At 37.4% G+C, this 26,016-nt stretch overlaps 1 protein-coding gene across 2 annotated transcripts in view; it reads left to right on the forward strand.

The window, feature by feature from the left end:
* Lasp (lasp) overlaps window positions 1-26,016 on the forward strand; it is a 191,662-nt gene that overhangs the window by 139,610 nt on the left and 26,036 nt on the right. For both annotated transcript variants that reach the window (XM_065224981.1, XM_065225067.1), the window contains exons 3-4: window positions 6,058-6,190; window positions 15,782-15,917. In XM_065224981.1, the coding sequence (XP_065081053.1) occupies window positions 6,058-6,190; window positions 15,782-15,917 (269 nt within the window). The remainder of the gene's footprint in view (window positions 1-6,057; window positions 6,191-15,781; window positions 15,918-26,016) is intronic.

Here is a 26,016-nt window from a genome sequence, read left to right on the forward strand (position 1 = left end):
AAGCCCCAGCAAGAAACGAGTTACTAATGTTGCCTCCCGGGTACATGTAGTTCGAACAAATTAATTGATGAAGTTGATGAATTTTGTTCGCTCGATGCAGAAAAGTGGGACCGTCCGTCGTCAGGAAGCGCCTGTACCCGTCGTCGTCGTCGTCGTCGTCGGCTTGTGTCCCGTGCCTACTAACTACTGACACAGATTTGCACTTTGTTTCGGATGCCGATATTCAGCGCACACATCTCGTCTCATATGTGTGAGTGTGTGCGGATTGCGCCAATAATGCAGTGGGAAAACGAGACTGCCAGCAGCGTGACTGTTTGTGGGTCATTTGCGGACTTAAATGTCGCGCGTATGTGGTGTATATTGGACACGGTAGTGCGGTGAAATTGAACTAAATAAAGTGCTTCCTACTTTCGCTCTGCATGCCTGGCCTGGCTGTACTGGAACCGTTGCAAAATTGAAGTTTGCGTACAAATACCCATAGTCAAATGTTGACGTTGGGCGGTGCATGGCTCATATAATCTACGCACCATATATAGATGTCTATATTATGTGGGCTATACGGTTGGCTTTATCAGGTTGTTTACGCTTTACGTCATGTTTGCTGGAACGTGTCGTTTTTGATATGCCTTGTCAAAAGCAAGCGCGGTGATGGGCTGGTAACTTACGGATGTTGCAAATGGTTCTTCATTTTCATAATGTGTTATGTAAGATGATACTGTACAAATATTTTCTCTGATTCACGTAACATACCGAGTTTAGTAAATAAATTTCTTCAAAGATCGAAAGTTTAATCACATTCACATTTACTAAGTTGCTGCACACATCCCGAGTAGAAGAGAATGTCAAACCAATAGCCAGTTTTACTATTAAAAATAAAATATCAGAGCATCTAAATTTTTTATTGGTTTGGCCGAAATAAGAGCTCAAATATCAAAAATAATAACTGAAAATCAATGGGATTATAACTGAATAATAGCAAAATAGGTTGTTGTAATATCAAACCAACAACAAAGTTCTTTGATATGCTGATGATCAAACCAATAGCAAAATGAGCTATTATAGAAAAATGAACATTACAAAAAGCATCAAGTATGGTTTCAGTGAGTCTCGAACCCTAGTGGACTGCGTGACTGTCGCAAGTGCTGATCACTCGCCTATATCAATTTGAGAGGAAAACGGGCCAACAGTTTCCTCGATTTTCAAGGTTTACGCCGTTCAGTGATAAAAATAAAATAATATTCAGCAGAAGTTGGCATGATAGCTTCAAACAGGAGGACTGCTAATTGTTCAAGAATAACTCGTTTTGGTACACACTTCGAAATACCTAATTTTACACGCGACGGAATCCATATTTGACATAAAGGATGAGACGTAAACAAACATGTCTTGTAAAATTAAGTGCTCCGAGACTGAAAAGTTCGTTACTCTACGAAAAGTACGTTTGATTGAGCTGAATTTCGCTATATTATGACTCAACTTTATGTCCTGGTGTACTTTACTAATTGTATAGGGTAATGGAATGTAGTTTCAGTCCACTCCTAGGACAAAAAACAGCATCCGCACTTCTTTACCTATTATCGGCAGAAGGTAAATTAAGCCCTTTAGTGCTGATATTTTGCATGAAGGGGCAGTATGTTCTAGAACAACGTTCTTAAAAAATAACGTTCTAATACTGCATGCTTATGCTAGTGTCCATTTTTCAGACTTTTGTAATCATAGGAGTGAAGAGACATGAGGTAGGAACTTGTGAAGACCAGAGCTATGTATCACACACCTTCCAGCTTGTCAACTCACCATTTTGTAGCTCCCATTTAAGATCTTTTGAAAATTCCCCCCATCTTACGGTTACCGAAACGTCAAACACGGGAAAGCAGAGCAAACTTTTTCAATTCTTATGGTCAATTAGAAATCTAAGCCGTACCCGAACAGGAGAAAATAACTAATGAATACCTAACTCTGACCTGATACCAAAATTCGGTGTTGACCAGCATGGCATCAGAGGTAAAATACCAAAGAATAATTCCCAAAAAATACATGCAAAATACTTTGTAAATTGCAAAAATTGATACTTGGATACCAAAAGAATATCTGTGTGGTATTGTTTTGGTATTGCATTATCATAATGTGGTATTGAAATGGTATTGTGGGAATATTTTTGATGTAGGACTACGTCTGTGATTTCTATATAGGGGGTACATTTTGTGAAAAACAAAAATGGAACATGTAACAAAATTATGAAAGGTTTTGAACATTAATAACTCAGCTGCCCATGGACCAATTTCAATAAATTTATCACCAATCGATCAGAAATATCTCTACGCATCAATAGCAATGCTTCCGATTGATGATTTTCAACAAGAAACTATTGAAAAAGTGGTTATGTCAAGCATTGTCCAATGTACAAATAAAAAGTGATAATTTTATCACTGTTTTCATAAAATAAATGTTCTTTCCAAACCCAGTCGTCATAATCGAGTACCACCTGGGTGCACATCATTCTGCTTTAACATGAAAAGATATACAAGAGCGCTGCTATCTAGCGTCAACTCATTTTCGCTTCGGGCGGCGTGGTGAGCTGGCAGCAGAAGCAGAACTAACAGCAGTAGGAAGATGGTCGCAGGTTAGGTAGTCCACTCTTCTACCTAACAAGCAACAATGACAGGAAAAGGAGGAAAAGGTCTTGGTAAAGAAGGTGCCAAGCGTCATCGCAAGGTTCTTCGTGATAATCGCCATCCGTCGTCTGATTCGCCGTGGCGGTGTCAAACGTATCTCCGATCTGATCTACGAGGTGTGCTGAAGGTGTTCCTGGAAAATGAGATCCGTGATGCTGTCACCTACACTGAACACGCCAAGCGTAAGCGGTCATGGATGTGTCATCTACGCGTTGAAGCGACAGAGACGGTACGGTTTCGGAGGTTAAATCATCACCAACTTTGGCAACAAAGCGGACCATTTCAGGGCCAACAAGTTTATTACAGTAAAGAGTTGGAATAGAATTTATCTGTGTCTGTTTGTCCATATTCAGAATCACATAGCCACAACGACCACACAAAATTCTCTTCAGAGTTGTAATCTTGTAACCAAACTTGGAAGCAGGGGTGCAAGTGATTTTGATCGATTATCTTTTAAAAGAAAAACTAAAAATTTGGTACGCCTACAATTCAAAAACGGAAAGAGTTAAGATAATAGATGATCTATCAATTAAAAGAACTAAATGCTCCTCACATTTGTTCCGTCCCTTAGTGGTCCTACGTCAAGCTTCTGTTCGTGCCCCTAGACATAGACCCTTCTACTTTTTTGGTATTATTTTTTGGTATTTTACCTCTTATGTCAGGCTTATCCAATTTCAGGTGACGAGATATTCGTTCCTGCTCGGGTAGTAGTGTGCTGTGATTTAAGGGGCTCGGTGGCCTAGTGGCAACCGTTTTTGCTTACTGTGCAGAAACCCGTGGGTTAGAATCCAAGCCCCTTCACACTACTGAGTTGATATAGTCGTGACAACCCGGGAGATGCAGAGGTAAACTCGGTGTCTGTCTAGTAACAACGAGTGTCAAACTAACAATCCTTTCGTTCCGCCGATGACCGTAAGAACGTGGCCGGTGCCGTGATTGACCTTGAAAGTACTGATTAATCAGAGTTGCTCACTGATAATGAATTGCTAATTCCAAACCCCATTAATTTGATTCTTTGTGCAAATTTAATTGGATCAGGTCAATCGCGGATTCTGTTTTCGCTAGTTTTTATAAGTCCAACAATTTTCCAAATCATTTAACGACAGCTCATACGCCATATCGTAATCATAACCTTGCACTGCTATAATTGCTTAGGACGAATGAAGCGACAATCAGAGTTGCACACGTGCGCGGCTCTTCTTGTCATTACGAAAGAAACGCTCTTTGCTGCGCACCGCCGCGCTGCTTCAATCAAGCCCATTGGGTGCATTTGTACGTCAAATTAGAGACACCAAGAGGCATATGATTGAGCTGCAATTGTAAACCAATCCCGTCCCGTGGCTAATGCAAATTCGGTATGTTTAAGCTGAAATATGGGGCTGATCTATACTTTAGTCGGATACTAATAGTTAGATTTTTCCTTTTGTATATTTGGGCAGGATTTAAATTAGTTAAGTTAGGGCTTGCTAAGAAATTAATATAATTATGCAAAATTTGAGCAACCCTAGTTCATCAACCAACTGGTAAATCATCTAGGTTAAAATAGCTGTTGATTAAGTTCAGCTGCGCTGTGAAAGGCGGTTGTGCTTCGCGTGGAATTAATCATATCGTTCCTTTGAAATGATACCGACGCGACGACGCCGCGACGCATGATGAAGTCCCCTTTAAATGTTCACGATAAGTTCTATGAACTCGATCTTGGAACTGTTGATATTCAACGCATTGTTTCGTAACGTCTGTGAAAGCTCTAAATATTTCCAGAATAAAAAAAAATATGACCAAACGGACGGTGATAAATGAAAGTGCTGCAAATACGAGTTCTGTTTTGTGTTCTCCAGTTTCACCGTCGTCTCAGTTGTCTGGCTCTGGCTGTTTTTATTTTTGGTGCTAAAAATAGCCCGCCCTACTCGCTTTTCATTTTCTTCTTAACTCGCGTGTAAATATTCATTTCTTCTCGATATAAACCTTTCGATAAAGTGCAACCACCGGAGAAGTGGTGGGCGCTTAGCCTCCAGTTGGTTCACCAGTACAAGTAGTTTGGCTACAAAAGAGAGGAGTGTACATAGTGAAGTGCAATTCGTTAAGGTCCTATGGCTAAAACGTCAGTGGTGGGGTGTGAGGCCTTTTAGCAGTTCGCTCTTATTTACAATTTGTTGCAATTCTTTCGATCTACGTTCCACTGGACGAAACAAACGATCAGGGTGGTTTCGATCTTAGCGAAAACGTATACCGAATGATCACGTAAGCAAGGAATAGCGTAAATTGTCTAAAGCGGAAAGGTTCCTTTCAAAATAAAATTTAAACAATTCATTTATCATTCTAGTACAAAAGGAAAACGCTTGTACCCCATAACCCAAATCCGTCATTCACCGTAATCATCCTAATTCCGTTACGGAAACTATCTCAAACACTAAAAGACTTGCTTAAGTCAGGCACACGTCACTCACTTGAATCCTACATGACTCTCTACTACTCTCTAGAACGGAAACTTATCTACTATACAAACGGCGTTGTCCGTCTCCCCCAGTCCAGCATCCCTCGTCTTCTGCAGCGAAAAAATATGCCTATCATATTTCTTGTGGCCTATGCACTTTCCTTCCCCTTTTCAGTTCGTGTTAAATTGAGCGTACGGTTTTCCACTTGCCTCCACATCATTCTCACCGCGCCCATCACTTCTTTCAGAGGAAGAAAGAACTAATGCAATGGCACACGAAGAAAGGCCCAGCGTCAAAGAGACGTGATCTGGGAAAATCACAGAAATAGGTCTCAGTTTCAAGTAGAAGTCTGGTAATATGCAAAGCTTATGTCAGCCTTTTGCTGTCCAGACCAGTTCACATGATTCCACCACACTCTAGATCGGAGAAACCACACACATGCTATACGGCTATAATGTGGCATACAATACGCCGGCTCTTTTTTTTTCGATTATGATTTCAACCGGTACTGCCTGCCTCCGATGACGACGATGATGTAAGGATCAGCAGTCCTTCGTCCGTCCGTGGTGTGCAAAGTTGATGCTGGAAGGAAAACTTGTTCCGTTGTCGTTACTTAAGTGAAACTGAGTGCCGTTTCAACCATATGAACGACGACCGGAGACATATTGAGGCGGTCGTTGGAATGCCAACTATGCGCATATAATTACAATGTTTTAAAGCCCAACGACGACGGAGGTGTAACCACCGTCATCATCTGTAGATGATATGCATAATAGTCCCATCGTGGAATCGATTATGATTATGAGTATATCTGTTCATAATCAATAAGCTTGGAGCCAGTGGATGACTCGTCGAGAGAGGATATATTAATAAGTCGTCGTTCCTGTGTGCACAGCTCGAACTACCCATTTTATCTTCTTTTTTTTTGTTCTCTATTTTCCCTGTTTCAGACACATCCCAAAAGCCAAAGCCACCACCATCGCCGAAACGCCGGAGCTGAAGCGGATAGCGGAAAACACCAAGATTCAGTCCAACGTCAAATATCACGCAGACTTTGAGAAGCTGAAAGGAAAAGTCACACAGGTATGGGGATGTTATTTTATTTTTGCGGCTTATTCAGTTGTTGAGTGGATAGAAATTTTGAATCTGCTTGGTTATTAGTTATAAGAGTTATATACATTTAACTAGTAACGGATGGAGAATTGTTCCGAACCGTTGGATTCCTTTGAAATTTTTCTTAAAATTTTCTCGAAACTCGCAACTCTCATATGAAATTTCTTCTGAATAGTCTTTCCTTCAGAATTTCTTTTAAATTCTCCATCACTTCGTTTTTAGAATTATCCTTTGATATTTTACTTTTTGAAATTGCTTGAATTTCTTTTCTAAACTTATCTCAGTAATCATTTAAAATTATCGTCCGCACACCCTTTAAACTATACTTATAATTCTTTTTTAACTCTAATAGGAATTCTGTTGGAATGCTACTTTAAATTTTCCTGTTACCTTCCTCAGATTCACATAGGAATTCAATTCAGAACGTCCTTTCTTTTCCACAGAAATCCAGAATTTCTTAGGACTTCATCTCAAAATTGTCTTGGAATGTTGGGCAGAGAAAACTGTTGATACAAATCCAAACTGTTACAAATTTAAAAATAAAAACAAGGAATTACTCATGTTTCTCCTGAATTTACAAGTTACTTTTTAGCCGTTTTGGTCGCCTTTTGATCAACCTTAAGTTACTTTTGAGTCACTTTTTTAAGACTATTTGGACAACCAGACGCAGAAGCGACAACCACAGATCATATGCCTTGAGGAGGTTGAAGTGAAAAACTCTAAATGGTGTGAAACATGTTGCGGGATGAGGAAAATCTTGCGTGACAAGAAAAACTTTGCACGACATGAAGTATGTTGTTCGTCATGAAAAATTAAACCAACGAGCATACACTCAGTTCTTTTTTCACACGGGGGATATGTACCGTGTAAAAAACATACCAAGATTTTGATTTTTCACATGCTAAAATATTTTTAAAAAATTGGATTTGATGCCATTTGTAATCATACACTGGAAAAAGCTTTCACTTAGTTTCTATTAGGAACGCACATAATATTTTTTTCCAATAACAAAAATTATGATTTTTATCTGAATATCACATAGCATAAGAAATTCTATATGAGAAATCATAACGTTCATGTGATTTAGTGGTGCAATTTCCAATTATGGCATCACATGAAAGTTATGTGAAATTCACATGGATATTTTCCACTAGTTCTGTGATTTAAAAAAATACTCGTAGTGTTCTTTTGAATCTGGCTTAGAAATAGCCCATTCGTATAGTTTATTTGTCATTGTTATGAGATGTCCTTGCGATGATGCGTTTCAAAACTCCTCGCAAAAAAAAATCCACTCCGCATTGACACCGAAGTATTTTTCCATATGGCACAAATTAAAAGCTGTCATCTGATTTTTGTACTGGCTATCTGATCCATCTGAGAAAAAGTGGAAGCCCAGTCAACTTGCTTTTTAAGAAGTTTTTACAGTTAACTATAAATAATCTAACTGCAACGTGACATATTCACAAATTATTGGGTTTCTACTACCACATGATCCATCATGCACCGATCTGCCTGACGCCATTGCTTGAGTTGTAATGATTCAATACGATCCGTCACAAAGAATTGTAATGAATTCTAGGAAAGAGATTCTATTCCTGGGCATTGTTCACATTTTATCAACCTACACTGTTCGTTAAGGCTATTGCAAAGTTTTTTTTTTTTTTAATAAATCATGGTATGAATTCACACCGGTTGAATGAAAGATTCTATCTTGAAGAGTTTTGAACATGAATTTAACATTCTGATGATAAATGCATACGCATACGGTATGCGTACCACTCATACCTTATCTACTAGGGTTTTTCTCTGGTGTTGTCATAATGCCTCATTTTTTCCTTGAGTTTATTCGATCGTCGTTGCACCTCCTAGGCATTTTCAATAGTGCTGCCGACCGATTGGGAACTGATTGTTGTTTCCACATCAATTATGGTTTCTGCAACAAAAGAAAATTATTAATTATATTATAATAAATCATAAAAACAGTCCTTTCCAAGAACGATTTGTATGGTTATTTTAAAAAGATTTCATTTGAACAGTTGTCTTACCTTGGCTACTGAAGTAATTCCAGATGGTACTGCGACGCCAAGTTGATACAGATCATGGCTTCTAATTGCGGTAATTCCAGATGGTTCAGCAACGTCGGGTTCATTATGAACTGTAATAATTCCAGATAGTTGTGCAACGTTGAGTTTATGTTAAAATAGCAATCTTTACAAGCAAAGGAATAGCTGTCATCTAATTTTATTATTTTCTCCGCTGCAAAATCTCGTTGTTTTGGGTAAAGTTTACTAACAGACCTTTACATTTCCCACTTAGCACACATTGAACATTTGTACTTCGTAGTTGAGAATGTTTGATAAGACAATTAAGTTTCGTAACTGATGAATTCTTTGACAGTAACATGTTTTTATATGCCGCATAGTCAATCATACCACCTCCTTGGTAGATAGAAGTAAAATACGAACAGTGATATAGCAATGAGTGTAGGTAGAAACTAGAGCTTTGTTAGAGAGAGAAACCAAAAATCGGATCTACAGCACAAAAGTGCAGTCAATCGAGCAGAAGACCTGTCAGTGGATAGACAATAATTTTCTATTAGACTGAAGTATTGTTATCGCCCAAAAAATAAAACGGTAATTAAAAAAAAGAATAATGTATGGGGTAAGATATAGTAGGAGTTAAATTAAAACAGATGAAAATAAATTATGGATCTTCTTAAAACATATCTTTAAATACTTTTGACCTCAAAGTTCCATTTTCACTAACAACAACACCGCCCTTTTCAGCATAGTCCGTGAAAAGAGCAAGCTGAGAAAAACGCAGTTGAATATTTTTTCTCCGTGGGCTCTTATGGATGGGAAAACATATTTTTGATATTTTCACAACATTTTCTGAACAAAGTAGGAAACTTTTCGTGTACATTGTAAAGTGATGGTACCGTAAAACGGGGTAACATTGATAGTTTTTTAAAGTATATTGTAAATATTTTTTAAAGCAATGAATGTTTTTCAAATTTTATATTTTTAAAACAAGTACAAGTACAAGGATCCAAGAGTTAATTCGTTGGGTATACGATATCAACGGAAATACCTTAAACTACAATATGGAACCAATGTCTCTTATTTGGAAAAAGCACAGCGAGTAAATTTATTCTTTATATTATACAATCAAAGTTACCCGCATTATCAAAGATACCCCGTTTTACGGTACTTGAAAATCGATTCCAACGTATAACTCATTTTTGCTAAAAATGCTAATGGGACTCTTACTAATGCCGCATACTTGACGAAAACGACGAGTATGTTATGCACGAAGGTCTAAGTCCTCAGAACAATAATTTTAAATTAATGCAGACATGACAGTCCTGTCGCTTCGAAGCAATGGAGAAAGAAGCATGATAGTTTTGAGGCAAAACATAAGATTTAATATTTCCAAAAACAAATATCTCAAAAATGAAAAATTATGCCTTCCTGGATTTTTAATATGTTAAGTTAAAAAGTATGAGCTTTTTAAAAAAAAAGTACAAGGATTTCTTTGGTATCAGCACCTTGAAATGCATAAAAAAAATAGAAGAATAATCGAAAATCGGTCGAGTAGTAAAAAAGTTATGAATTTTCAAAGTTGGGTATATAGGCAAAAATGTTGATTTTTTGGACCGCGCTAACTCGGGAAGGTGCACCCTAAGGGTGAAATAAAAAAAATATTTGGGTCTAAAATTTATCGATAAGGAACAAATATACAAGGTTTGAGCGAAATCAGAGCAATTTTTGCAATGCTACTTAGAATCAATCATTATATTCTCTTGTTTACACATCTGTTTACAATTTTCATATTGTCTTTCAAGGGGGGTCTGACATTGACCCGACATAAACCCAAAATTGACCCAACAACAACACGACATTGGGTCGACATCGACCTTAAATTTTACTTGCATTGATCCGACATCGGGTCGACTTGTCTGTTCGGGACCATTTTGCTGGGTTTCTTCCATACTCCACTGTCGTATATCAAATGATAGTGAGTGACTCAATTGACAGTGATAATGAGCTTCGAATGAGAAAGGGGCTCTTCATATTATGGTCATGTGAGAATTCGTTTATGATTTAATGGTTGTATTGAATGATATGAAAATTTACAGCACTGCTCGCAATCCAAGATTAGGACATCGTAAAATACCGTGGTTAGTCTATAAAATCTGAATCCATATCACGCACGCCCAGGTATGGAAAATCATTTGCATTCATTTCGTCCATTCATTTACATTCATTTGCCTCTAACTTTTTTCTTTAACAGCATTCCGCAAAATGATGTATAGAACTTTTGTAGGTTTTGTTATTAGCTACAACTTTTGTGTCAAATCCGTATATCTTATGCATGATGAAGCCGAGCGAACAGAAGTCACTACTGTTTTTCAGTGATTGTATTTTACATTCACTGAAAAACAGTAACAAGTTCTGCCCACTCTAGTTCATGATGCATAAGTGATACAGATTTGAGTTATGAACAAAACTTGTAACTAATAACAAAACCTACAAAAGCTCTATACATCATTTTGCGGAATGCTGTTGATGAAACAAGTGTTAGAGGCAAATGAATGTAAATGAATGTATGAAATGAATGCAAATGATTTTCCATGCCTGCTCACGCCAAAGACATGAGTTCAAATCTCGCCCAGATAAGGCACGAATGATCCAAGAGTTTTAAAGTGACTATAATTTAAAAAAAAAAATAAACAAATTCTAGAAATTTTGTTCAACTTAGTAAACCAAACCAATTATATTATGGTGCTCCACGATCATTCTATCATTAAGTCGATTAATGGTATTCCTTGTTCAGTCTGTTTAATTTCAAAATCAGATATCCGGGATGATGTGCATAATCATGTCATGAGTCTCCGTGAAGTACAAAATACGCATACATTCTTTTTGGACATCAAACAAGATTTCGATCAACCTGTAAAAGATCTCCAGGACAATATTATGGTAAGACATCTTTGTATTCCAAAAAATGTTGTTTTACACATAGAACTTCAAGATCCTAATTTCAAAAAGATTTGAAGAACTCTCCATTTCTCCTGCTCAGGTCTCTTGTATTGATAAATGCTTTTTCCGACATACGAAAACAACATTTAGGCTCATTTTTTGCAGTGAGGTGCATGATTTCATGAGATTCTGGAGATCATGTTAATGTTAATCTTATCTCATATGTTTTGCTACAAAATAGACGTACTGTAGAGCAATTCTGAAATTATATCATAATCCCAAAGGGGTAATTATATAATGCCCTTTTTGTTTAAGATAGGGCTTTTTTAAATAACCGGGAATAAACCGGGAATTGAAATGATGGATTTTAATGGACACCCTGTCTATTAATAATTATAGCAATTCCCCGAAAAATACTTCTAAAAAAAAAATACTTGGAGTTCTCCTCATCATGTAGTTATGAAGTTCCCATGGAATTACTATAGGAATTTTTCTTTTCTCAGAGTTCCCATTGATTCTATGAAATGCTTCTCATAATTTCCTTGGAATTCTCTTTTGAATTTTCTAAAAAGGATCACTGCAATATCCTAGGAATACTCCTCAGAATGTGTTAGATTTTTTCCTCAACATATTTTTGGAACTATCCTCGGAATGTAGAAATCAACTCCCTTGTAATTAGCTCAAAATTTTCCTTAAAACTCTAAACCCAAACCTAAGAAGAATTATCTGCAGTATTATTGTTCTTAAAAATTAAATGTATTGCATGGTAAGTTGTTCTATGCGCCCTATTTTTTATCCTTTTTACAAAGAAGGGTATAGATATCACTTGAAAAACCGACTATAGATCCGAGGCCCGGAGGGCCGAGTGTCATATACCATTCGACTCAGCTCGACGAGATCAGAACATGTCTGTGTGTGTGTGTGTACGTGTGTATGTGTGTATGTGTGTGTGTATGTAACGAAATGAATGCGCTCACGTTTCTCAGCAACCGCTCAACCGATTTGGACAAATGATAGGTCTTGGGGTCCCATTGAACGCTATTGAACGGTTTTGGAATCGGTGAACCGGTTCCGGAGATATGGCCGGAATAAGATCCGGTGAATATGGGCCTTCACGCTGGATTTAACGGAAAACGTATCAAAACCATCATGCGACACATCAAATTACTACAGAATTCAAAAATAAGATCAATGCAAGTCGTGTTAAGGGGGTATTCCCAATGTTTTGCCTTTTTTCGGCCTGTTTTTCAATTAATTTTTTTTCAAGGAAAATGAATAGTAATGCGCCTAACTCTTTGGGATTCTTGTTTATTGAACATTAAAGTTTACAAATAAATTTTTTTCGACATAAAAAAAAACATTATTGACGTCAGAAAATGGCGGCAAACAGACCCCTGTTCGCCGCAAACGCCTGGACGGGCGAAGACTTTTCTCTGGAACGGCTTCATCTGAAACAGATTTCGTGATGAAATTAATAATCTGCATAAGATTCTCTGGAGCTTCTCCCGTTGGCAGCAGAAAATCTTGCAAATTAACAAAATGGCAACCATATGAAAAAACAGGCGATTTTTAGCCCGCTTTTTTGCAGCTTTAAGGTGCTTCAAACAATGTTAAATGTTAAGTGGGAGAAGCTCCAAAGAATTGAATAAGGAACAAAATGCGCAAAGATTCAAGTCAATATCTCTTATAGTTTCTGAGAAAAATCTTCGCCCGATAAAAAAATGTGGTTTCGAGAAAAACGCGTTTAAAGTTTTGACTTTAGGTAAAACCATTTGGGGGTTCTTACCATTAGTCAGCTATGCCTGGACACCGAATTCGCTGATCGGAAAACGGCTTGGGGAGATGAAAGTATATAGTCTAAAGTACAAAAAAACGTGAAAAAAAATTTGATTTTTTGGAAAAAAAAGATCGGGAATACCCCCTTAAGTGTTCCAGACCACATTGGACACACTTGGACATGTTCCGGGTACCCCGGGGAAGTTGCTTGAATATGAATTGAATTAAAACCCATTAAATCACATTAAAATACGATGATAAGGTGATTGGTAGCCTCACCAAATAGACTACACCCGGATATATTCCGGGTACCCCCAGGCAGTGGCGTAGCGTCACTGGATGAAATGGGGGTGGGGGGCTTGGTCACTGATAATGACAATAAAATAAATAAACTTGAATAAGTAAGAAGGGTCTGATCACACCATAGGTGGATAAATTCGGGTTTTTGTATTGGGATTTGGATGTGAATCACTTTCAAGTTATTTTGCATTTCAAATGCAAATTCATTATTGTATTAAAGTAATGCTGGGTCGCTTTTATTCTATGGAATCTCATAATGTAAGGGTGTTTTATTATGTTCACTAAATACTCAGAATGTATACCACCAAGAACATAAATAACTGAAGATCATCCTTTGATATTTTTTTTAAATGATACATACAATACTCCCTTAGCTCAATCGGTAAATGCACAGTTACAAAGCAAAACCATACTTAAAAGTAACTGGGTTTGATTCCCGGATGGAAAATTTCTCGATTTCCCTGGACGATTGTACTTGTCACACAATTATACTAATGCGAAAATGATACAGGCATCGAAAGCTCTCAATTTATATGTTGAAGTGTTTCATAGAACACTAAGCTGAAACCAGGTTAAAAGCTAATGTGCTACAAGTAATAACCTTGAAATTCCATGTAGTTGTAATACAAATGGTATTTTAAGTAATGGAAACAGTTTTTTTATTTGTCGCCGATTAGTATTTATATTTGCGGATTTGTGTTCAGAAATCACGGATTTCGCGGATCCAATTTTGAAAATCTTGTAGTAACCCTGGATTTCTGAAATAAACTCTGCAAAGGGAAATGATTCCAAAAAAAAATGCTTGAGTATATTCCAATAAAATCCTGTAAAGAGTTTTGAGTTCTTGTTTAAGGTAGTTAAAACATTAACAAATTTTGAAGAATTCGAATTCAGAACTGCTGTCTTAGTTATGACCCATTCAACCTAGTGATTCCTTCGGCTTTTGGGTTTATATTTAATTTTGAAGTATATCGCACAACAGAGACAATTTTCAGAAGTCCGGGAAAAAACGGAAAATTGCTAATCGGAATTCACTGGTCACCATGAGCAAATAATGACGGTGACCTTAGAGACTTCATAGTGTAGCTTTACACGGAGAAGTCACAGCTCGGGCTCAAATGAAAGATTTTAGAATATTTAGTGTTGTAGGACTGCATCTTGAAATTTGTGTCACTTAGTCCACAAATCCGAACATTTTTAAAAGTTAATTATCAATGTTTAAAAAATCAAGCATATTTTATCATGTTCTCACATTATCATTTAGAATCATCACACGTGTTTATCATGTTGCAGAGTGGACGTAATATGTACTGAAAAAATAATGAATCGTCCGGATTAACGAACTGATCGATTCATTCCGGAAAATTGTTGCTGTCTAAATAGTCAAAAAACCGCCAATTCAACTTTGCTATTAACCGTTGAACCCTAGCATGCGATTGTTCACTTCACTTAAATCATCTCCGTATGCGGTGAATTACCCTAGATGCTATATCATCCTCAGAATCATCGGTTGAAAATAAGTAGAGTAAAAATAGGCTCTCCAGTCGCACAAAGCAAATAAAATAAACAAAGCAAAATGCCGCCAAAGCGAAAAGTGCCATTTGGCACGAGATTTTCTCTCCCGCGCAAACCCCGCGGCGGGTTTGAATGAAAAGCGGTTTTCAAACGTGATCCCTCAAATGCAACGGAAAGAGCCTTGCATTGTTCGAGCGCTTTGCTTTGTGTTGTGTGCCCTTTTGGTTAGCGAAAATATTTATGCTTCTATATGGTTCAGTGGAGTGATTGCTGCTGTGTAACGGATGCCAGATTGACCTAGTTCATAGTTTTATTCCACGGGATGCTTACATATAAAGTTCCCGTGAAATTGTGTTACGATAAGTCTCCCCAGTCATATGTGATTGCTTTCTCTTGCGAAAGTAATTTTACCGTCTACTTTTATAAAAGAAAAACAACGAAAACCGCTTTTTAAAATGTTATCAAATCCGCCTGTAGAATGCTGATTTGTAGCAATAAAGCTCGAACAGAGTCATTTCACTTTTATTTTTTTCCACGAGTGGATCATTTCTATTCGGTCAACACTTTCTTCCGCGCAAAACTTCAATTAAATTAATACATCACGGAACTCTTTAATCCAAGTTTCAATTTCTCTGTTTTGTTTCTTTTCTTTTTCTCTCGTATTTTTATGTACACACTCCGGGCTTCGTTCGCCAAATGTCGATCACCATCATCATCATCATCATGATCATCTTCGTTCGTATGCTGGCCGCGTCCGTCGATCAACAAAACAACAAACCCACGAACAAACAAACAAACAATCAAACAATCCAATCGTGGCGGAACTTGAACCCCCGGACAACCAACCCGACCCGCGGCCTCACCACTGCAAACCCAAACCCGATCTGCAACTGAAAATCGTGCGGCCACGGATGTGCTGCTCTTGTTTCTGACGGGTTCGTTTCCACCACCAACCCGACCGAACGTGTGGAATACGCTATAAAACAAGGTCGCCGACGATCCCGAAACGCTGCGAATCAAGCAAAACACGAAAAACATCTCCAACGTTGCCTACCACGGTGACTTACAGAAGAAAGCTGCCATGGAAAGACAAAGAGAATGTACAGAAATTATCGATAGTAAAGGTGAGTGAGTTTGCAACTTTTATACGGAGTGCTCTCCTATGATGGTTGCACATTGGTAGGTACTACTATACAGGACTAGACCCAATTCTCCACCCCTCGTGCCACCCCCTCAACTCTTTGGAGGGGCCAGTTGTCTCGTGTGTCGTTTGCCCTTTGTTTCCTGCATTTATTGGTGGCTGTTTTCTGGGGTGCTCTAAACTTTTTTTTCATCTTTTCCTCTACTGGCTTTCTCATTAGAGTTGCATTCAATAACGACGGAATTGACGAATGATAATTAGGTTGATCTGAATGATTGATAAAAGGAAAATACAAACTTATTACAAACCAGTCATTATGTAATTAAAGGTGAATTTATTCAGTAGCTGGGTTGATTCGGTAGCTCTTTTAAGTGTTTGCTAGCCTCCACAAGGGTTTGCGTTTTTTGCAGCTCAGATACATTGTTTTATGCATCGTCATGTAGGAGTTGATAAATTGCATAAAAAGCCGTCAAGAGTTTGTCCCTAGCGAAAGTATAAGTTGAGCTCAGCTCTAATTGTAACTTATGTCCACATGAAATTGCCTTTGTTAATTATATTTGATTCTTCAGAAAGCAGTAATGTAACTTTTTTAATAATTGTCATTTGTATCATCGATGTGAAGGCGTCTTCCATGAAAAGTGAAAAACACATCCGTTGGAAGTTCAGTTTGCTTTATGCAAAAATGTTATACATTTATTTCTGGTATTTTTTAAAAATTAAAATGTGTTCATTGTAGTAATTCGTACCCAGTCACAGACATGGAAAATCATTTACATTCATTTCGTGCATTCATTTACATTCATTTGTCTCTAACTTTTTTCATCAACAGAATTCCGTAACGTAATGTATGGTGCTTTTGTAGGTTTTATAATTAGCTACAACTTTTGTCAACAATTCAAATCTATATCTCTTATGCTTGATGAACCAGAGTAAACTGAACCCACCATTGTTTTTGAGTCAATGTAAATTACATTCACCGAAAAACAATAACATGTTCTGCCAGATTTGAATTGTTGACAAAAGTTGTAGCAAATTATAAAACCTACAATAGCTTCATACATTATTATACGGAATTCTGTTGATGAAAAAAGTTAGAGACAAATGAATGTAAATTAATGCTCGAAATGAATACAAATGATTTTCCATGCCTGCCCAGACAAGTCACAAATGACCTCTAATGTGAGTAATTCTCGCTGAATGCGACCCACTCGTTTTTCCTGGTTTTAAAATATTGGATGATTTCCATTAACACATCTCTAAAACATTTGGCTTATAATCCTAATGTTTGCATACCATTCGAAAGGGACACGTCAGCCTATGTGAACCTGGAAAACTGAGAATACTGAGATTTTCACCAAGAAAAACCGGGAAAAAGTTGGGAATTTAATAAATCTTTCAGGAAAGTAATCTTGTATCTATGATTTTAAAAGGTTCTGAATTTCACATCGGTGATAATGGTAAAAGTTTCTTAAACGTACGTCATCGTTTATTTTTATTATCAGATAAAAACTAATCAGTGATACGCGAAAACTTCTACACAACTAAAAATTTGCAGTAATATGAACAAAGTGTACCAAAAGTGTTTAGTTGACGTATTGCCTATTTATATAATTATCTTCTTTTTTTTAGAATCACGTAGATTCGGTGAAGATAATCGATAATTTTTTGTATAGTCATTTTAAAGCTCTTGGGTCATTTGCGACTTGTCCGGGGATGATATTTTAACTCGTGACTTTGGCGTGAAAGGTATGGATGCTAACCACTACGCCGGGGTCGCCCAATTGATAATTGTAATTGACAGGTGAGCATACCGTGGCTTATTGCTGAGTCGTTTTCAAATACATTTATTTGTAATGCTTAGTAGAGCGAATCAATCATTTTCTTCCTTGCTGTAAACTATTTCAGCTTTGTTTTAGCAGATACAATTAATCCAAATGGCAGGAATCTAAACACAAATTAATTTCGCGTCGATGTTATATCTAAACCGTTCAGTCTTGAATCTATCAATTTCAAGTTTGCACTCGGTGATAACGTTTTTCATATTCTTTCAGTTTCTCACCTGATTCGCTCTACTGTTGTCAATGCTGAGTATGTGGGCAGTCATCTTCTTGGTAGAATCAACATTTGTTCAACTATCTTTTAGCTTCCAATCGTGGCTTTTTTTTCTCACTTGAGGAAATGAATTTACTACTAATTGTAATAGTAATTAATCCGAAATAGGTTAAAATACTTCCAAAACACAATGTTTTGCAATCGTTTTCACAACTAGAAACAGTTAAAAATAATATATTAAGGTAACAGTGAATACTTTCTTGTTATATTTAAGTGCCGTTTGTGGTCCATAAATGCCCTCATTGTGACTCAAATTTTTATGTATTTTAAAACTTCAAAATTGGCTTCATGTCGACTTCTAATAATTTATACATAGGGTTACGGTATGTAATGTGGGTCTAGTCCTTTCATTCGGCCTATCACGCAAATAAATAATTAATTAAGGAATATTACACAAAAAATAAGGAAAATATTGATCACTGATGATTGATAAATGTGTACCACACACAAATCAATTTATATCACAACATTTCAATACATTTTCAGCTCTCGTAAGTAATAAAACTGGTTGAGAATATCACTCTGTTCGGAGTTTTTAGCCGCCATGACTTCTAAGGTTAAGATGGGAAGGTTGCACTGACGATCATCAAATGGCCTGATTATGGCATTTATTGAATGGAATTACCTGATAATACACACTAGACGTAAAACTCACAGTTACTGTTTGAATATTTTATGTTTATTTTAATTGTTTAACAACGTTTTCACAAGTAAATCATGGACCCAACTTTAGGGACACATTTCTTTTCTATGTTCCTAACTTTGGCCCATGAAATTCATTTGACAGCATATAGCAATAAGAGTAACGTCAACAATGTGGTTTGCATTTGGATGATAAGGAACGAACAGGAAGGGAGATTTTTTCTGCCAAATCTGTATAATGAACATCACAATGTTTTGATTTAGATATTCTGCGGTCGAAAGACGATAAGCGAAATTTTTAATTTTTAATTTTTAACTTGAGTGATTTAATGTAGTTTTCGTAAAATTTTCTCTAAGAAATGTTTTGAGGAATGAAGAGTATTAAGTTAACAGTGATAGTGATAAAAAAAAATACATAAGAAAACGTTACCAAGAGCGTTTTTTTTTGAGAATCAAACAGGATAGGACGAAGTTGCATCCATAAATAGACCCAATTTGGGGACAATAGACCGATATTACATACATTTCCCTGGTGAGTTTTTGTCTTAAAAAAAGTAAGTTTTTCAACTTTTTGCGGTTCCTGATAGCAAACGACATGATAAGCATATCTAAGCATACCATTTAGCAGTAGAATATCGTTTGCAGGTAAATTAATTGATGAGTTATGATTAAAAACGTAATCTATGGCTGCATATTAGACCGAGACCCTATTTGTATAGAATCATATAAGCCGGTTCGGTATATTTCAGATAGTTGAAGATGCTAGTTTCAAATAACAGACTGTAGTGGTAATTTTTATACGATAGATGGAGTAGATGAAAGCATAGAGTTGATAGTTCCGTTAGAGTACGGCAGTGTGAAGATTGCATATAGATATTAGAATAGCGAGCTAGAACAACTTTTAAGGAAGGTACAAATCGGTTTTTTCATCTCTCTTTACCAAACTCCCCCTTTGGAGAGGGATGGTGAGGGGTGCCCCCCCCCCCCGCCACCACTGGCAAAAAGAGATGAAAACCGACCCGCTCAAGTACCAACTGTGTGTTTGAAACAGTTCTACCGATTTTTACCGCACTTCAGTTGTTATTTGAAGGAAGGCATCCAGTCGTAGGTTTGGAAATTGCAACTGCAAAAAAAAATATTTCAGATGTTTGACAAACTTAACTCTCGAAGTACTAAGGGTGAAAACTACGTGTCGTTGCTGTGACACAACACAACAGTCATGTGTTGCCGGGAAGCAACCTTGCTCACAACATCGACACGTAGTTTGCAGCCTTGGTACTCTGAGAGTTAAAAGATCAGCATTGTTTAAAAAAATATGATTTTTAAATCATGCTGTGATCAAAATTGTGCTTAAATAAGATCCTTTTGTTTGTTACAAGGCTTTTTCGAATAGAATTTTAATTAATAAAAAATGCTGGACATTTGAACAAATTTACAAATAAATCGATAGAAGCATTAAGGCGTTTCTTTGTAGAGTCCTTTTTCATATAACAATTAGTAATTTTCAGCATAAGCCTGATTGGCCGCCCACTTTTGCAACTCCGTTATTGCCAGATCAGCTGTAACTACACAGAGAACCAATAGACGATGCTTAGGACTAGAATTCATCCTCAATGTGTAAAAACTGGTGATCTCAAAGCAGCGCCGGCCGCGCCCGAACGCAGATCAAGAAAAGAATGGTTAGGAATGTGTTGACGTGACACTCGCTTTGATGGAAGTCGAAAAATCCTTTGCTCTTCTACGAGGAATCACTGGGATGTATGGTAAGAGGGTTGGCTTTGCAGCAGGGTTCATTTTGGTAAACGATAAGCTGAATTGATGTCCTAACGATCGTATAACGCGAAGGAGCTTGGGATTGAACCGACGGTTTTCTGCTCAGTAAGCAAAAACGTTTGCCACTAGGTAAACCAGCTCCTTTTCAATTATCGAGTTGCTGTTATTACCATGTAGTCATATTAACAAATAATCATATAACGATTAGTAATTTAAGAACATAAAGCTCAAGATTTAAGAGGTTTATAGATCTGTAAATTCCAGACATTACTTGCTTCTTCGTAGTTAACAACAAATTTCGGTTTCAGCTACGTGTATTCACTAAAACATTAATATGTTGGCTTTAAATATTGCAAAGTTTTATGCAAAAAACCACGCAACAAAAAATCAACTTAAAATGTGTTATAAAAGAAATTAAATTAGTTTGTAAAAACACTATTTGCAAAACCGGGAATTTTAAAATGAAAATTCACTTTCCACCCAGCTTTCAAATGGCGTTTTTAGATTTTAAATTGGTGGGTTGTATGTTTAAGAAAAACTCATTTCTTCGAAAAAAAAATCGAATATGGTGGCTTAATGCAATATGGCCGCCAAAAATTCTAAATATGACAAATAAAAGCCCTTACGCTAAGATTTCTGATAATTTTTTTAGAGATATATAGAGGAATTTACGTATTCTCGTCAATCTAAGCAGCCTCCACGCTCCTCTAATCTCTAATCTAACACCAACACAGCCAGTTCTTAAAAGCATCCTGGAAAATGATATATATATATACCTACATCATTTTTTTTTGTCTATTTGATATATGTTTCACATCGAAGATGCGTCACACATATCAAAACAACAAGGGGCAAGATGATTCAGAAAACATCGGGCCTGTTAAAAATCGAAGACTTAAACACGATGCTTCAGAATCCAATAAATGGATGAATTTGGTAATTATATGATTGGTTGGTCGTTGGAACAATCAAAGCTAGAAAGGTTATGTGATACTCCATTTTCTTCTGACGGTTGGGGCATGAGCACTAACTCTTGTCCTAGCCTTTTATGATTTATGGCTATAGCGCTATTACTCGCTTTCTGAAAAGGAGAAGGACAAAGGAAAAAGGATTATGTGTAATCTATGAACATAAACAATATTTTTTATTTGAAATATACAATGTAGAAATGCATAACGGCGCGGTGTTCACTACCCGAGTCTTGTCACTATTATCAAGTGACTAAAATATGATCCTTTGATTACTGGAAAATCCTGATTCCCTAGTTTGAAGTTGTCACGACTAGAGTTCGGTGGTGGATCTTATACCAGTAGCGCACCACAAAAAGGTGGTCTCCCAACGTTACTGGTTTGAAAAGATAAAAATTTACAAAATGGAACGAACTCACCAAGTTTAGCCAATTGAACCTGAAGGCTGCCTGACATGTGTTGATGTAGAAGTCCAAATTGTAGACGAAGCTTGGCGAAGATCAAAATTAACTAGTCCGGTTTATGGTAGTTGTGCGATTTCGATTTGAGATAAACAAATGTTCGGATGTATGTAAAGGGTGTCCACGATGAAATTGCCACACACAAAATTGATTCGCAAAATTCGAGTTTTCATCCGATTGCCATCAAATTTTCAGGGATTGAGAAATAACTATTAAACTTCATTTTACCATTTTACTCGTATTTTATTTACAGTCCATACGCAAATGCCCGCACCTTGGCCTTAACCCCGGCCATAAGATTCTGCACAACCTGTGAATCAACCGTTTTTTGCATGTAAACCCATACTTTCTTCAGTTCCTCGACTGTCTTCACTACCTTAGGTCGTTTAAGAAGGTGCTGCTTCATAATCGCCCAGTACTTCTCGATGGGGTGGAGCTCCGGAGTGTTGGGAGGGTTGAACATTTTCGGCACGAAATTGACCTTATTGTCCGCATACCACTTCTGCACGTCCTTGGAGTAGTGGCATGAGGCCAAATCCGGCCAGAAGATTGTTGGGACGTTGTGGGCCTTCAGGAGAGGAAGCAGCCGCTTCTGGAGGCACTCTTTTATGTACACCTGTCCGTTCATCGTGTCCTGGGTCACGAAAGGTGCACTCCGCTTCCCGCACGTGCAGATGGCTTGCCAAACCAGGAATTTCTTCGCAAATTTGGACATCTTCTGAGTGCGGACATGCTCCGGAACGCTGAACTTATTCTTGGCCGTGAAAAACAGGTTGCCGGGGATCTGTTTGAAGTCGGCCTTCACATATGTTTCGTCGTCCATGATGCAGCATTCAACTTTCGTCAGCATGTTGAGGTACAACTTCCTGGCACGGGTTTTGGCGGACTTGTTCTGCTTCTCGTCGCGATTAGGGGCCTTTTGTACCTTGAACGTTCGAAGCCCAGCCTTAGTTTTGGCCTTCTGGACAAAACTTCGGCTTAGGTGCAGCTTCTTAGCCACATCCCTAACGGAGGCGTTCGGATTTCGGTTGAAGGCCCCAACTACGCGGTTGTGATTTTTGGTGTTGTACGGAATACTTTTTCCTTCACTTCTGGACTTCCGATCGGTGGTCAACCGTTCCTCGAACCGCTTAATCACTCGCGACACCGTGAAATTCGCGATTCCCAATGTTTTAGCGATGGAACGATGCGAGAGATCCTTGTTCTCGTGATGAATGCGCAAGATTTTATCACGCACGAGCTGTTCTTTCGACTCCATTTCCGCGAGTTTTGATCACAGGACTTTAAAACTTGCAGGATGTAAATAATGCACTATGAACTAAATCCACCCAAATTTTCATTAAATTCTACCCAACGGTTAAAAAGTTAGAGCAATTTCATAGTGTGGCAATTTCATCGTGGACACCCTTTAGTCGATTTTTGATGTGTATTGGAAAGCCTTTTGGTGGCCAATAGTCAGGTTCAACGCTGCGACTCAACGAATGATGGGACGCCTCGTGGAGGTTTTACTTGGCTTTGGAACAGCTTCTCAGCGCAAATCTAGGGACCTAGAATGAGGAACTAGAAATTGACTCCTGGGCCTGGTTATGGCCAGATCAGCAACCGATTATTGATAAAAAAAACTCAACGGAAAAAACAAACGTCAGGTTCGAACACACCCACAACCTACTCTCGAAAAGAGCCTATCAGCTTTCTCCGCTTTATGTACACCTATGACGTGTTTGTTTGTTGTTTGAATCGTTTCATACGCATCAATTGTATGTGTTTTGATGTGTCAAATGATCGTGGCTACCGGAATCGGTATCCGAACAATCCGGATTAGGTCACCGGCCACGAGTAACCAGAATATTGTCAAAATGTCCGAAGAATCAATTCATATGCATTAATTTGATGTGTTTTGATATGTCGCATGACCATTCTTATGAAAAAATTGATTGTGGCCACCGTAACCGGTATCCGGAATAATGCAAAACCCGGTGCCCCGGTGCCCAACATCAAGTTCTGCAAAGTTGGTATTCCAGTTATCTGAAAAACTTGTTGACGTTTTAAGGTGAATCGCTGTGACATCCTTATTCTCGGAACTACTTCGAAACTTTAAGTGCACAAATATAAGCTTCTACGACGCGTGTAACATTCAAATTGTTACTCTACGTTTGCTGCACTGCAGCATACATGAAGTAGCAATTTCAGGTGAAATTGAGCACTGATTTCTGAGATTTGTGTAATTGAAAATTCGAAGTGGAAGTGCACGTATAACGTACGTAGCGGCCATTTGTGGATTCTGAAAGGAATCACCTTAAAGAATATATAGAAGGTTGTTTTGACGATTATAAAATACGAGAGCAACATGTGGAATGGGCCTATGTTCCAAATGTAAACAATAGCTTCAAACGTCGATTTCTCGCGGATTAAGACTCATTCCGGCAAACCTACAGGAGCATCTAGTACAGTAGGTTTTCTCTACCAAATGGTGTAATTAGTTTGCGTGGAACTGTTGTGATTCATGAGCAATCGACGTTTTTGTGCCATTTGGCGATAATAAAGCCATTTTAGCTTTTCTTTTGTCGCAATTTGGATCTTTCGATTTTTTTTAATCATCGGTCAGCTTTGGGCCGAAGGGTCTCAGAATTTTATGAAATTTAGCCCCACAGATCGAGTTCATGAGTATACAACGGAATAATAATTAAAAAAAATCGGTATGGTTATTTTTTTTTTCTTTATTAAAGAGACTTTTAACCTTGGGCTGGTTCGTCCGGGATGGTTAATTTTCCCGGGACATTTTAGTTGAAGTTTTTGGATTTTCCCGGACATCACGTGCTTTTGAAATTCATAACTCATGAATCGTAATCGATTTTCCTCCACCGTAGATTTTTTATGCATTGCTGAGATAATTTCCTCATTATTTAACTACACAACGTCTACGATGCTTGGTTCATGAGTTCTGAATTTTCAAAGTACGTAATGTCCGGTGAAATCCGAAAACTTCAGCTAATATTTCCCGGGAAAATCAACCAATACGAAGTTTTCGAAAAACCATAAACTCTACCTGTGGAAAAAAAATGAGAAAATTCTGAGATCCTTCCGCCCTTTTTGACCGATAATATGAAAACAAATTCGCCACCTGCTGAGTACGGTGCTGAATATTAGCTCTAGCTAGCCTCACTTTAGTATTGCTCCAAAAACAAAGGGAATTTCAGGGGAGTTCAGTTCCATTAGTTTCACTAAATAAGCGAAGTTCCAAGAAGTTCCCAGATTTTCGAGAACTTTAGAGATGTTAAGAAACTTATTGAGGTTTTCACATAGGTTCAGAAGTTCACGCAAGCTTAAACATTTTTAGAACAGTTCAATTAAATTCATGGTAGTACAACGAGCTTCATGAGAAATGCAAACACTTTAGAGAAGTTTCGAGAACTTCGAGAAAGATATTGAACTTGCTAATAAAGCTCTAAACACAGAAAAAAAACTTCAAGAAAGAACAGACATCCACAGAGCAGAGATGTTCCAGAGCAGGAAAATCATATAAATTTTTAAAAAAATTCGAGAAATTCAGTGAATTGTTAACACTTTAGAAAAGATTCATGATCGTTAGGAAAATTGTGGAAATTTTAGGAAGTTCGTTAGTTTCATGTTAGTTTCTCAAACTATAAAAGAACTTCAAGGCAGTTTAATTAAATTCAGGAATATTTTGGGAACTTTCAAGTAGTTATGAAGACCTCAGAATAGTCCATTCCATATTCAACGGAGATTTCTCATGAAAATTCGCTTGGAGTTTACTATCTCAGGCTCAGGCTTCACATGAAGTCTAAAATTCCTCAGAAGTACCATGAAAGCAGATTGCAGTTGATGTTTTTCTCATAATTTTTTTCCCAGAACTCCTGTGGAATGAGGTCCTTAGAAATTATAATAAAATTCCATGAGCCTTAAAACTGTTAACGGATTCTTTACAATTTCTTGAAGTATTATAACTTTTCAGTTCAGAATTTATAAAATTGGTGGGAAATATGCATATTCTATAGCAAAAAAAAATCATTGAAGCCTCTGAATTCTAAAAATGTATTTTTTATTGAAGATCAATCCATTCTGGATCTATAAAGTTCAATGTGTGAAAGAAAATAGCTAGGAATAT

This window comes from Ochlerotatus camptorhynchus, unplaced genomic scaffold, assembly GCF_037179485.1.
Source record: "Ochlerotatus camptorhynchus isolate MF236.1 unplaced genomic scaffold, CSIRO-AGI_Acam_v1.1 ptg000002l, whole genome shotgun sequence".
Classification (NCBI taxonomy): Eukaryota; Metazoa; Arthropoda; class Insecta; order Diptera; family Culicidae; genus Ochlerotatus; species Ochlerotatus camptorhynchus.